Source organism: Kryptolebias marmoratus, linkage group LG12, assembly GCF_001649575.2.
Source record: "Kryptolebias marmoratus isolate JLee-2015 linkage group LG12, ASM164957v2, whole genome shotgun sequence".
Taxonomy (NCBI): Eukaryota; Metazoa; Chordata; class Actinopteri; order Cyprinodontiformes; family Rivulidae; genus Kryptolebias; species Kryptolebias marmoratus.
Genome location: NC_051441.1, coordinates 864572 through 878350, shown reverse-complemented (window position 1 = coordinate 878350; position 13779 = coordinate 864572). Strand labels below are relative to the sequence as shown.

The following is a 13779-nucleotide window of genomic DNA, read 5'->3' as shown; positions in this document are numbered from 1 at the left end:
CTGGGTGGAGATGCTCAGACACACACTCTGACACACACACACACACACTCACGCACACACACCCTCTCTCACACACACACACAAACACACACACACACCTACACACACACAGACACAGACACAGACACACAGTGTTGTAAAGAAAGAGACACACAACGTTCCAGCTGGAAAACGCAGCGTCAGACAGAAGGATGAAGATGTTTGACAGGAGAAGATGGAGGAAGAGGAGGAGATGAAAGCAGTGATGATGAAGAGAGACGAGACACAGACAGACAGACAGACGGACAGACAGCAGGTAAACAAACAAACAGCTGCTCTCACCTCTCAGTGCGTCTCCCTCTGATGCTGTCATGGCCCGTCTCCCTCTCCTCCCTCTGCCTCCACCAGCAGCTGATGGAGGAGGACCACAACTCCCAGAGTTCCACGGGGCTCCGCTCAGGCAGGAGACGGTGTGAGGCTGCAGCAGAGGATTCTGGGTGATGTAGTTCCTCCCTCAGGGACTCTCAGGCTCGGCTGAGACGAGTCTGCTGGTGAGCAGAGAGTGAATGCTGTTTCACCGCTACTCAGCAGAAACACTGCAGCCTCCAGCTGAAGCAGCAGCTCCAAGGACAGCTGGGGGGAGGAGGAGGAGGAGGAGGAGGAGGAGGAGGAGGAAGATGATTGGACGAAGGACACGGAGGGAGGGATGAAGACAACCAGCAGAGAATGATGAGACAGAAAAATCTGATGAAATACCTGAAAAACAACAGATGATTTACAGCATCATTAAATAAAACAAAAACATTTTGTAGAATTATAAAAACAGAAGTTAGACTGTTTGTTTTTTTACAGAACATGAAGGAATTTAACTCCTGGTAAGAAATAAATAGAGCTTGTGTTTAAAATGGTTTTGCAGTTTTTAATATTTTAAACCTTTGTTTTCCAGGTGAGACTCATCTGGAAGTGATTTCTTCAGGTTGGTGAGGCTGCAGCTCCCCCTGCTGGCTGGAGTCTCACACATCTGTTTATTTATTTATTTACATAAACCTGACTCTGTGGGAATAAACTTACTGAACTGAAATAAACCTAACAGCTGATATTCATCAGATCGATGATGAAGTTTATTCTGGAGTCAACAGGAAGTTGTTTCCTGTCGTCTGTTTTTTATTTGAAATCTTTTAAATGTTCATTTAATTCTTCACAGATCTGACTAAACCTGGGATTTAAAATCCAGTCCGGTTATATTTAAACTGTTCTGTTGTTTTTATTTTTTATGTCTCTGCTGTCAGCTCTGTGTTTTCACAGAACAAATGTTTCAGTTCAGAACAAAAATCTAAATTACATCATAAGCTATAAAAAGAATAAAGTTCTTATTGTAAGAAAACAGGTATTTTATTTTGAATATAAAATAATGCATCTTGTTATTAAATACAGATATTTTATTTTGAAATACAACAAGACTTCATCTGTTTGTTGTGAATTTTGAAATTTGACAATAGATCTTATTGCAAAACATTTTATTTTGAAAAACAAAGGAAGCTGCTTCGTCATATTGTGACATCATCATCAGTTGGTCATGTGACATCATCAGTCCTCTGACATCATCACAGCTTGTTGTCCAAACACAGAGACGTCTCCATCTTGGACGTTCTCCTCTGACCTTTGACCTTATTCTAGTTTTCAGTTTCTCACAACAAACAAAAACAATCAATAAACACTTAATAAATAAAAACATAAATAAACTGCGGCTCGTTTTACAGACAATAAATATTTTTTAAAGTTTCTGTTTATAACAGGAAACAGTGGATTATCAGATTAAAAGTCTGCTTGATGAACTGCTATAAATAAAATAAATAAATGATCACATGACATTGTTTAACACAAAATTTTGTGACATCATGATGATGTCATTTCCTGCTGCTGCTTCAGAATAAAAGAATCAGCTTTTGTTTCCTGTGAAAAAACTGTCATGTTGAAAAATAAAGTTTAAAGTTATTAAACTGAATATTAGTTTGATCTCAGTTAAAGCTTTTAAATATCAACTAAATAAAACTAATTTATAATAAATATATTAAAACATTCTGTTATTGATCAGAGATGAAATTATTGCTGCAGATTAAATCTTTAAGGCTGAACTGGGCTGAATGTCTCAGGAGGTTCTGATCCAAGGTCAGCTTGTTCTCTGTTCATGAAGTGGGTTCTTACAGAACCTGCAGAGAAGAAGAACTCGGAGCGAAGTTCTGACTGAGCGCTGAGCAGGTCCGGTCCTGCAGATCATCCATCACAATCAGATTCCTGGAAATTCTGTAAACATCCTGAGGCTGATGTCACATTCCTGCTGCTCGGCGTGCTGAGACTCAAACCCAGAGCTCCAGGGTTCTGCTGGGTCGATCCGGTGCAGAGACAGGGTTCTGGTGTTAGTCCTCCACCTTTAGTTTCAGTAAAATGACATCAATAATAAATCTGTAGAACTTCAGAGTGAAGGACCTGATGACATGAGCCGTTTTTTTCTGAAGAAACAAACCATCCTCTTCATCAGAACCTTCAGAACCTTCTGGCTCCTCCGCTGTGGTTCTGATGAACAGTGTTGGGTCCGTTTGTTTCAGACAAAGAAACACGAGAGAAATAATCAGATCCTCTGGTTCTGGTCCGAACAGGTCGGCTTGGATCCTTCAGGAGGTCTTTAAGGTCAACAAAAGACGTTCCCGTGTGTCCTCAAACGCAGCGTGGAGTTGTCTCTGGTGGGCGGAGCTTAGCGTGTACCTGCAGCTCTGTAGGAGGTGAGGACTCTGAAGGTCCGGATCAGGTCGTGACAGAAGGACCGAAGCTGCGTCAGCGTTAAGTGGACCGCCACCTGGGAACTGTAGCTGTCCTGGAGGTGAGAGGCCAGGTCCAGATCCTGGTTCTGATCCGAACCGTCGACTTGGAGCTGAGCCGCCTCCTTCAGCTGAAACGCACGGAGAGACGTTAGCCAATCAGAAGCCTGATAACATGAGCAGAAATCGGATCATGTGACTTGGAGCTGCACCTTGTTGATGTGGGTCAGCAGGTCTCTGAGGTCGGCTCTCAGGTCCTCCAGACCGCTCAGGCTGGTGGACAGAACCCCCAGCAGGTTCTGGTACATCTGAACGCCCGCCAGCATGCGACTAACACACATTTCCTGTAGGGGGCGACACAGGAGCGCATCACGTTACATCATCGCATCACCATCTGACACTGAATCTGAGACGATCGGAGGAGAAACCCAACAATCCACAGAACCTTCTGAAGAACACCAGCCGACAAACGATGTCCTGAACAGACTAGACCTTCAGGTTCTCCTGAGAATCACTTCAGTCCCAGCAGGAACTGCCAAAAGACCCCCCCCTCCCCAAGAACCCTACAGACTGACCAGAGTCTCTCAGGCCCAGCAGAAACCAATAAAAGACCCCCAACCCTTGAGACCCGGAGACCCGCAGACTGACCAGGGTGAAGTGGTCCGACAGCTTCTTGAGGACGGGGGACGCAGGGATTCCCAGGGACACCTCCATCATCTGCAGGTTTGACGACTGAGTGGAGGACTCCAGGCTGAGACCCTGAGGAGGACAGGACGCTGTTAGGAACAGAAGAAGAAGAAGGACGAGGAGGAGCCCAGCACACCGTCCCAGCAGACCCCTTTACCTGGATGCTGACTGTGGCGCTGTGCGCCGCAGGAACGTTCTTCAGGATTTTCTCCACCAGAGTCTTCGCTCGTGTGGCCGTCTCCTGGAACGCCGGAGAGCTGACGGGAGCTGATTGGACCGAAGACGTAAACAGGAAGCAGCTCAGCAGGAAGACAGCTGGAAGCAGGAAATGAGTTTCAGTTTAAATGGAAACTTGAAAACATCTGATTTAATCAGTTACTGATGAGTTTTAAAGCATTTATAAACTAATTTTATTTATTTTGGTTTTGGCACCACCAGGCTTCCGTACCAGCCCTCCTGTCTCTGAGTCCAGACTCGGATCAGGTCTGAAGCCTCCCTGCAGGTTCGGGACACGTGTCTCAGGTGTGGACCTACCTGTCCAGGAGTCCATGTCTGTCAGGGGGGCCATGTGTGTCCGTGTCTCGGTTCGTGTCCTCCTCGCAGCTCCGGAAGTTCGGTTTCAGCTTCCATTTGTGTCCGTTTGGACCTTTTATGCGCGCGCTCAGCTCCGGGGTTTTCCATTGACGGGGACCGGATTCAGCCCGGAGTCATCCTGGAGTCACACCGTAATCCCCAAGTTACGAAGTCTCTGAAAACCTGACTGCGTCACGGGGAGGGGGGAGGGCGGCAGGTGAGTCACGTGACCTCACACCTTTCCGCTGAAGTCTGAGTCCGTTCAGAGAAACGGATCAAATTCAAATCAGGAAGTTATTGTTACTGATGATTCATTTTAAACTTTTTAACTTCATATTTTAGTCAAACCTGAGTCAGAACTTTTAATCTGTTGGAAAAAAAACAAAAATTCAAATAAAAACTAATCTACAAAAACACATTTTGTAGCTCTAAAATCAATTTATTGTACTTTTTATTCTACATACTTTTTGTTTTTTGGTTACTCTTATTGTACAGCTTTTGTTTAAAATGTCCTTTTAAATAAACTGAACCTAAAAAGTCCATTTTCTTTATTTAATGCATTTCAAACTGTTTGACTAATGAAAGAGTTTGTTTCCATCAGTTTATCTTCTGACTCTTTGAGATCAAAACAAAGAACATTTAAAGAACATCATAAACTTTAGATTGAATCTTTTATTGTGTTTTATTTGAATCCAGTATAAACTGTTCTGTTAGGGTTAGGAAACAAATCTGTTCTTTGATGTAAAAACAAAACATCTTCTGATAGTTTTAGATCCAATCAACTCGTGTGTTAGTGAGCTTCAGAACCAGGAGTCTGGTTTAGTCTCAGATTGCTCCTGATCAGGTGGGACAGACTCAGGATCAGCTGGTGGTTTGATCTTCAGTCTGAGGAGGAGAAACGGAGCTTCGCCTCATCTCAGCTGCAGGAAACTGTTTCCATCTGATTCTTTCTGCAGGAACACGATGAAGCAACAATCCTCCAGTTAAACAACATTTATTTATATGATTGCAGATTTATGTTTGTGTTTCCTCTGGTTGTTTCCCAGGTTCTGTGCAGAACATCTCCCCCTTCATCCTGGACAGAGCTCCAACCTTCTGAGGAGGCTTGTTCTTCACCCGCCCGGCTCTCGGCCCGGCTGACGTTCCTGCAGCTTGTTTCATTTCAGGCTGGAGGAACCCGAAGCCCAGAAGGTTCTGCAGCTCGGTGATGAAACAGGAAGTGGTGTTTGTGAGTCCATCTGCTGACTAAGTACTCCAGGATTTCCTGAAGAGAAACATGACGACACCGAAGAAGGAAGTTCTGACAAACTGACCTCTGACCTTTGAGTCAAACAGAACCCCGTGAGGAGCTTTAAATGAGACGTTCTGAGTTGAGCTCCACGGGGTCGTCTTCCTTTCTCCTGGTGGGGGTGGAGCCTGTGGGGGGGTCATGACCCAGGAACACAGGTGAGGCATTCTGCATGTTTAGGGTGTGTTGGTTCACCTGAGGAAAACAACAGTCGTGTTGGACCGGGTGTGTTAGTTTCCTCCTGTGTGTCATCATGTGTGGCGCTCTTTAAGAAATCCTGGAATCCTATAAGTCGGCAGGAAACTCAGAGTTTTACTTCCTGTTGGATGAACCCTTCTAACACACGCCGGCAGCGGCTTTAACAAGCTGACGTCTTTTTGTCTTTCACAATCTGAACCAACTGATTCTGTTTATTCTTCTTACATCATCTTTACTATTTGTTCAGTTTGTTTACACAGATTTAACAACTGATGTGTTCTCAGGACCTGATGAAGAACAGCTGCAGGAAGGAAGGATCAGATTCATTTCAGGCTCTTATTGATTTATTTGATCAGCTGCAGGTAAAAGGCCGACTCACAGGTTGGTTTATGGACACTTCTGGGGTCAGCTTTAGACTCTGGGGTCAGCTCTGGGGTCAGCTCTTAGCTCTAGGGTCAGGGGTCAGCTCTGGGTTCTAGGGTCAGTTCTGGGGTCAGCTCTGAGGTCAGTTCTGGGCTCTGGGGTCAGTTCTAGGGTCAGTTCTAAGGTCAGTTCTGGGATCAACTCTGGGCCCTGAGGTCAGTTCTGGGCTCTGGGCTCTGAGGTCAGTTCTGGGCTCTGGGGACAGCTCTGAGGTCAGCTCTGAGGTCAGTTCTGGGGTCAGTTCTGAGGTTAGGGGTCAGCTCTGGACTCTGAGGTCAGTTCTGGGCTCTGAGGTCAGTTCTGGGCTCTGGGGTCAGGGGTCAGCTCTGGGGACAGCTCTGAGGTCAGTTCTGGGCTCTGAGGTCAGCTCTGGGGTCAGCTCTGAGGTTAGGGGTCAGCTCTGGGGTCAGGGGTCAGCTCTGGGGACAGCTCTGAGGTCAGTTCTGGGCTCTGAGGTCAGCTCTGGGGTCAGCTCTGAGGTTAGGGGTCAGCTCTGGGCTCTGAGGTCAGTTCTGGGCTCTGAGGTCAGCTCTGGGCTCTGAGGTCAGCTCTGGGGTCAGTTCTGGGGTCAGGGGTCAGCTCTGGTTCAGCAGTTTGTTTTTACTTGAAACCGTTTCTGGTTTCCAAACTCAGTCAAACCTGTCAGAAAAAAAGTTCCAGATGTTTCCTGTTTCATGTCCTGTGTTCAGGCCGCAACATGACCCAGTAAAAGCAGGTCCAGGTTCTGCCCTCTGCAGGTTCTATTTCTACAAACCTAGAGAGGTTCTGAGGATGAGGAGACCAGGTGACGAAGAGTTTCAGGCCAGGACAGAACCAGAACTTCTCCCGTCTTCTTCCTCAGCCTTTGGAATGTGAGCAGAGTGGTTTTGGATCAGAACCCTGACCCGAGTCCAGAACCACCACAGAACCAGTCTGGATGCTCCTTTTCCTCTTGGGTCCAGTTCTTCCAACAAAGATCTGGAATTCTGACCCGTCTGCTCCAGGTTTCCACTGAGTGAAGGTCCGACCCAGATGGACCGGGTCATCAGTGACGTTTGTGAATGGAACTCCACGAGGTTCTGTGGGTCCATGTGGTTCTGTTACTCAAGAAGTTTTGTCCTGAAACTTGACATCTTCAGCGTCACTTAAAACATTTCATGGAAACAAAAGAAATTTTAAATAAATCTGTTGTACGGAGTTAAAACAGGGCCATAAAAAAGTCAAATTTTTATCCTTAAAAAACAAAAAAATATTCAAATCAAAGAGTGAATGTTGATGAAATTCATTATTATTTTAAAATACATTTCTCTTTTTTTGTTTTGGTCCTGACTTGGCGCGGGGGCAGGGCTTCAGATGACAGCCGAGGGAAACATGGCTGACAGATGTGATTGACAGATGTTGTGTTCAGGTAATGTGGGAACTTTAAGACTTGGACATGTTCCACATTTCTGCAGGAATACTAATAAAATAAAGACTTTTCTCACTGTAAATCTCAGCCTAAAAGGAATAAAAAGGTTTAAATGGAGCCATTTTTTTAGCCACACTTTAAGCGTAGATATTTCCTACGACCCTGAAGTAAACATTTCACATCAACATGGCCGCTTGTCCAGACTTTTTTTTATTTTTATCTAAACGGCCGTCAGCTGATCGACCAGGTATAAATAAATAAATAAATCAGATGCTCATCGGTTGGAGGATCCCACACAGAACTGGAGTTTTGTTTCTTATCAGCATGTGAAGTCAGGTTTAATCAACCCTGACTTTCATTATCCTGATCTCATCCAACACAAACAAACAGAGTAAACAAAAACAGGATTTATTTGTCAGAAACAACAAACGGCAGCAAAGTGAAACTCGGAGCTGCAACATCACCAGAAACAAGAAGGAAGAGGGGGATTGTGGGTAATAACTGATCTAATCTGCTAACACACAGCTACTTCCTGTCTGCACAGGAAGTCAGCAGAGAGGCTCATGGGAAGCTGTCGTCATCGTCTTCGGCCATTTCTTTGGCGAACTCCAGGTCCTGCTGCTCACGTTCCCGACGCTCCTGAACTCACCGCAGACAGGAGAAAAAGAGAGAAAACTAAAATCAGATAAACAGAAACAACAATTTAAAGCTTTCATCAGGAGTTCACAGAGAGGTCGGAACAAATGTTAACTTCTCTGAATAAAAATAATCCCAGAAAGTCTGATCCGCCTCACCTGCCTTCTTTAAAACCAGAACACAGCTGGAAGTTTAAAGTTTAAATGCTTTCATTAAATCAGCTGAAAGTTTCTGATTTTAATCAGTCTGGTTTGTTTAAGCGACTTTTCTCTCCAACAGCCTGAGTCTGATGAATGAAATCAATAAAATAATCTCATTCTGACAGTTTTACAGGTTTAAAGTCAGGTTTTTCAGAGTTTAAAACATCTGTAGTTTGGTTTATTAATGACAGAATAAACAAAGGTTTACCTGAAACATGATAACAACAATAATAAACTTAAATAATTAGTTTCAGGTTGGTTTCCAGCAGAAAAACATCAGAAGATCACGTCTCTCAGAGCCAACGTGTTGCTGCTTGTCCTGCTGATGTAAATAATCTGAGTTTGTTTGTTTGTTTGTTTGTCAGCAGATCAGTTAAACTAACACACATCTGGTCTGAACAGGACTGATCCATCAGTCATTCAGCTCCGGCCCGTTTGTTCTGATCCGCAGCAGCTTTAAAGCAAAGATCTCAGGAGGGAACTGGATCAGATGTCCTCCTTATCTGTGAGTGTGTGTGAGTGTGTGTGTGTGTGTGTGTGTTACCTCGGCAGACTCCAGGTCCTTGTTGTAGGCTTTAGGAGGAAACCTCATGGCCTGCAGGAGGAGAAACATCAGTCTGATTTATTTCCCCAGAACACGCCTTCGGGTCTCGATGTCCTTAAACTCTGAGTTTCTATCAAACTAAACATCCTGAAGTTAAAAGCTTCTTTTCAAAGTAAAACCAGAGGAACTTCTTCTGTTTGTTTAAATCATTTCTGCTCTGAAACCACAGGAGGTTCTGAACTTTAAATCCTCAGTTTTTACACCTGATCAGAACCGGTTCCACAACAAGAGATGAGCCGTTTGCTGAGACAAAGGTTTAAAATCTGAAGATAAAACAAAGCAGAGATCATGATTAGACCAATCTGAATCTGACTCTCTGCAGAGGTCAGAGGTCAATCAGACTGAGGAACGCTGCTGGCCTGGTTCGGTTCTGTTAGGTTGTGTTTATTCTGATCCAGCAGCTGATTTAAACTGTGACTCAGAGCAGAATGAAGCTGGTTTCTGTTATAAACTGAAGGAAAACTAATTAAACTCAAACTAACTGCAACATGTTCATGTTTCTCAGCACTGCTGGGACATTTTAAAGCCTCTGTGAGAGCAGCAGCTGTTTGTTCCACCTCACACCTGCAGGGGGCGCCACAGAGACACACTGAGTCAGAACTGGGTCAGCGTGTGTGTAACCTGAAAGATCCAGATTTCTGACTGAAGATGGGTTTGATGTTACTGATCCTGCAGACAGTCATGAGTTGGACCCGCTGTTTGCAGCTGATCTCTGCTTTTACTCTGAGCTCGTTCTGCTCCGTTACTGACAGCTAACACCACAGCTCCAGAACCAGAGCTGGTTTACGCCCGAGGCCCGTGTCAGTGACTCGTTACCTTGACAGACATGTTGTGAATGTCGAGGCAGAAGGAGATCCTCTGGTGGAACGCCAGCTGAGGCTCCCTGGTGCCGTAGATGTCCATGGTCTCCTTTGATTGGACGAAGCCTTTCTCATGGTTGATGCTGGCCTCGATCACGCCGTCGCGGATCGCCTGCAGGAAACAGTCCAGTCACGTTAGCTCCGCCCCCTCCCATCAGTGCAGACTCAGTGTTATTAACGCCCTGGTTACCTTAGCGACGATGAACTCGGCGTCCTCCGGACTGTCGAGCTGCAGCTTCTGAGCGATGTCGGCCAGGGAGATCCTCGAGTACGACAGGCTGATCATCCTCACACCTGAACACACACAGGGCGATGATGTCACAGGTAACTCACCTGGAACCATCAGTGATTGGTCTGTCAGAGCAGAGGAGGCGTGTGATTGGCTCACCGGTCTTGATGACGTTGTGTCGCAGGCGGATGATGAGCGTGTACGTCCCGTCGGTCTGAAACTTCTCTCCGAACTGCTCCAACACCTGGTTGAACTTGGCCAGGTTACCTGTCCTCACAGCTGAGCATCACGAGTACACACACACACAGTCAGGATTATCCTGATAAGAATAGCTAAAATATGTTAAACAAGTTTAAGATAAAACAGCAATGATCCTGTTTTCTTAGAAAAGTTTTGAAAAGTTGGGTCAGTTTTGTAGAACCCTCTGTTGGATCAGAAGCAGCTGCAGCTTCACTTCCCTCACTGATCTGATGTTTAAGCACATATTTGATAAAGTTTAGTCTGAAATCCTGGAAACTGACCCTGAGTCAGCAGGAAGTAGGGCATCAGAGAGCGTTTGAGTGACGGCTGTCTGAACTGAAGTCTGTCAGGAATCTCTCCCAGCAGCAGCTCGACCACGATCAGCAGCTTATGGACCTGAAACAGAACAGAACCGGATGTTTTATTGTACTGTGTACTCTTCTGAAGCCTACAGAAAGTAAAGATTTAACAGTAACAATACAGACCCTGCAATAACACTGAACAGCTTGTTCTGTTTCCCATGTTTAAACCACAGAACATGTAAAAACTGATGCAGCAAACATCTAAACCGATTCAGAACCAGATTCCTCTGAAAACATTTGGACAGAACAGAAACAGGAAGTGACCAAGAGTGACTTTGAGTTTGAGATATAGACGTGAATGCATGGGGTGTTACACAGTTTGATGTAATTTATGTTTTTTTACTGGACAGATTCTGTGTGTTTTGGATAAAATATTCAGAGGTGAGACTTTCAGCCTGCCCTGCATACCTGACCGTGTGTGTGTGTGTGTGTGTGAGCGTACAGTCTGTTTGAAGCCCACTGCTGTGTGCTGTGGAGCTTTCCTCAGAGCGTTGGTCAGAGTCCTGCGGGCCTCAGAGTACTCCAGCTGGATGGCCTTGATCCGACCTGCAGGAGGTCACATGACACAGATTAAATGCCAAGCCCGTACAGGTATCACCTCACCTGCGAGGGACAGGTGCGGCTCACCTGTGTAGTAGAGATATCTGGCCCACTCGTTGTTGTTGGCGAGCTCGGGGAACACGGATTTGGACACCAGCTTCTCGGCCTGGTCGTACAGGTTGAAGTGCAGGTAGTTCCTCAGCAGCAGGTTGACCAGCACGGCCTGACCGTCGGCATCGTGCCGCAGCGTCGCCGTGCGCAGGCGTGTGTGCAGGAAGCTGAGCGATCAGACAGACAGACTGAGCGTCTGATGGTTTTAATGGCTGACGGTCACCAGCAGAACGGTGGGTGTTTACCTGCGGATGGTGTCCAGCTGGTTCAGGAACTCGTAAACTCTGGCGTGATAATAATAACATTTAGCAACAACCAGGTCCAGAGCTCTGCGGTTCTTCGAGCTGACCTTCTGCATCAAGTCGTCTGACACTTTCTGAGCCTGAAACAACAAACCGACCAATCAGAGCCCAGCAGAGGTTCACCACAGCTGAGACGTGTTCTACCTCTGACAGAAACCTAAAGTCCCAACATGGTGGAAAAGTTCAGCGGACAGACTGAGGACAGAAAGGCTCGGAGTTACCTCGGTGTATCTCTTGCTGTTGGTCAGGTGGATCACCAGCAGCAGCTGAAGATACGCCTCCACCTCCGGCAGCAGGGGAATCGATGCTGCTTTCCCCGTCCTCGGACGAAACTGGACGTCTCCGTCTACTGTCTCCATGGGCTGAGAAAGGACAGAGACAGGACGATCAGAAAACCACTGATAAACTGCAGAAAATTACATCTGAGATCCTGTTTGTGAGCTCTGCTGTGAGGCGTCACCTCCTCCAGGAAGCCCAGCAGGAAGTCTCTGGTGGTGGCGTTGCTGGTGAAGAAGCCAGAGATGGCTTTATGGAGCACGTTGGTGTTGAGGCGGCGGCTGGTGGACGGCAGCGCTCGGAGCGCACGCAGGACAAAGCGAGGCTCCTTCCCCGACACCGCCTTCTCGATCTGCTTCACATGCTCCTTAATGTCTGAGGAGGAGGTGATGAAGAGGGCAGGCCGAGTTTAAACCTTCAGAAGCTCAGTGATAATTGCACACATTTTATACAGTTAATCAGAGATCATCTGAACATCTCATCCTGAGTCTCTGTTCTTCATCTGAGGAACAAAAACTGCTGCAGAGAAAAGTTCAACAACGTCTAAAAACCCTGAAGAATACTGCTGTTTCTGACCAGACTGATGGAAGGAAATCAAACCAGGTGAGAGGAACCAGGTGAGGGAAACCATTTAAATCCTAACGTGGATAACATTTCCAACAGATCTGCCCAGTTTCTCGGTTCTGCTGCCTCATTGTTTACACTCACTGAGGAGGTTTGGGTCTGGATCTGGTCCTAGACTGGTCTCAACCTGGTTCTGAGTCTGGATCTGATCTGAGGAATTCTAGATCAGAAAGTAAACTCATCTTAACTCGTTTTGTGCGGCTCTTTTCTACCGGTTTACGTTTTCTGACATCTGCCAGCAGTTAGCTTCATGCTAACATGCTAACGGCCGGTGGCGGAGCGCTGTTCGCGGTGAAAGGACCTGGCAGCGAACCGGTACCTGTCCCAGCTCCTCTCCCCGGTTCTGACAGAGCATTTTCACCCGGGTTTACCTTCCAGTGTCAGGCTGTCCTGCTCTTTGGGCTGCTTGGCCGCGTTAGCAGCGTCTTCCTCCGGCATCTCCACGTCCTGCGGCTCAGTGGCCGCTTCCTTCGCCTCCTTCGGCTCTTTGGACTTGTCGGACTTGGAGTCCCGGTCCCGGCCGCCCGCCTTGTCCCGCCGCTTGGCCGCCGTCTCCTTCATGCTGTGTGGGAACAAACTGTGGCGTTTAAACGGGTTTGTTGAGCGGAGCCGCTAAACTTTATCCGCACAATGACTGGACAGAAATCTACAGGCAGAAGCAGCTGAGGGAGGACTGGAACGCATGCGCAGAGTCGATAACAGATGGGGGACGAAAACCAGAGCGCATGCGCAAATAGTCGATAACAGATAGCTCGATTCTGTCAGGGCACTGTAATATAATATTTATTTATATCTTTATATTTCAGAACCATCAGAAACAAAGACAGACAGGACCAGAAACAGAACCATCAGAACCCAGGAGAGACAGGGCCAGAGTTAGACTCAAAACCATCACAATAATGAGAAAAAGAGAAGAAATTAATTTAAAATCAATATCAGCTCCTCTGAATCCTCTTTTGAGGATAAATATTTAAAGATTTTGAACTGAATCAGAACACCAAAAGTGGTGAAAAACAGATAGTTCATACCTTATTCCTGCTAAGGTGAAAGAAGTCAACTTTAAAATATAAATGTAATTCATTCAGCAAATAACTTTATAAGGCAGAGAGTTAAAGTTGTTTAAAAAGGTGAGGTGTTAGATTTAAACAATTTTTTTGTCAGTGTTATACAATCTGTTATACAACCTTTTAAATAACAATTAAATGATTAAATTTGGAACTTTTTAATAAACAAAGTGTTGAGGTAAGGATTTTCACCTGCATTCCTCCTCCTTCACCTCACCCGAGTTGGTTGAAGGAAAGAGACCGTAAGTAGAGAATACCTTAAATTTAAATATTTATTTTACCAAAAACAGAGAGAAAACAGGTCATTACAAAGATAAAACCAAATGCATTTGGGAGACAATCCTCAAATAAAATGTGGGAAAACACATCACCTCAAAGTG

The 13779-nt window shown here is 45.8% G+C and overlaps 2 protein-coding genes and 1 long non-coding RNA gene across 3 annotated transcripts; 1 reads left to right on the top strand and 2 right to left on the bottom strand.

The window, feature by feature from the left end:
- Nucleotides 1–1400: 1400 nt before the first annotated feature.
- LOC108250808 lies at nt 1401–4214 on the bottom strand. Its single transcript, XM_017440855.3, has 5 exons — nt 4017–4214; nt 3640–3797; nt 3444–3554; nt 3008–3139; nt 1401–2926 (listed from the first exon to the last, which is right to left on the bottom strand). Exons 1-5 carry the CDS (start codon nt 4048–4050, stop codon nt 2732–2734), a joined length of 630 nt encoding a protein of 209 aa, XP_017296344.1. The 5' UTR covers nt 4051–4214; the 3' UTR covers nt 1401–2731.
- Nucleotides 4136–7601, top strand: LOC112449921. Its single transcript, XR_005233867.1, has 3 exons — nt 4136–4272; nt 5102–5283; nt 5391–7601. It is a non-coding gene; the product is annotated as an uncharacterized LOC112449921 (long non-coding RNA).
- A 142-nt stretch (nt 7602–7743) lies between these two features.
- Nucleotides 7744–13022, bottom strand: psmd3 (proteasome 26S subunit, non-ATPase 3). Its single transcript, XM_017440866.3, has 12 exons — nt 12707–13022; nt 11896–12086; nt 11657–11797; nt 11379–11515; nt 11110–11300; nt 10925–11028; nt 10402–10516; nt 10040–10159; nt 9842–9945; nt 9608–9763; nt 8732–8782; nt 7744–7990 (listed from the first exon to the last, which is right to left on the bottom strand). Exons 1-12 carry the CDS (start codon nt 12894–12896, stop codon nt 7913–7915), a joined length of 1578 nt encoding a protein of 525 aa, XP_017296355.1. The 5' UTR covers nt 12897–13022; the 3' UTR covers nt 7744–7912.
- Nucleotides 13023–13779: the final 757 nt, after the last annotated feature.

Excerpts from the sequence above, each read along its gene's own strand:
- psmd3 (XM_017440866.3), bottom strand. The coding sequence starts at position 12,896 with ATGAAGGAGACGGCGGCCAAGCGGCGGGACAAGGCGGGCGGCCGGGAC. Across the intron at positions 11,798-11,895 it reads TGCTGGGCTTCCTGGAGGAG|CCCATGGAGACAGTAGACGG; the intron begins GTGACGCCTCAC and ends GTCCTTTCTCAG. Across the intron at positions 10,517-10,924 it reads CAGTGGGCTTCAAACAGACT|GTCCATAAGCTGCTGATCGT; the intron begins GTACGCTCACAC and ends GTTCTGTTTCAG.
- LOC108250808 (XM_017440855.3), bottom strand. The coding sequence starts at position 4,050 with ATGGCCCCCCTGACAGACATGGACTCCTGGACAG. Across the intron at positions 3,555-3,639 it reads GCGCCACAGTCAGCATCCAG|GGTCTCAGCCTGGAGTCCTC; the intron begins GTAAAGGGGTCT and ends TGTCCTCCTCAG. Across the intron at positions 2,927-3,007 it reads TGCTGACCCACATCAACAAG|CTGAAGGAGGCGGCTCAGCT; the intron begins GTGCAGCTCCAA and ends CGTGCGTTTCAG.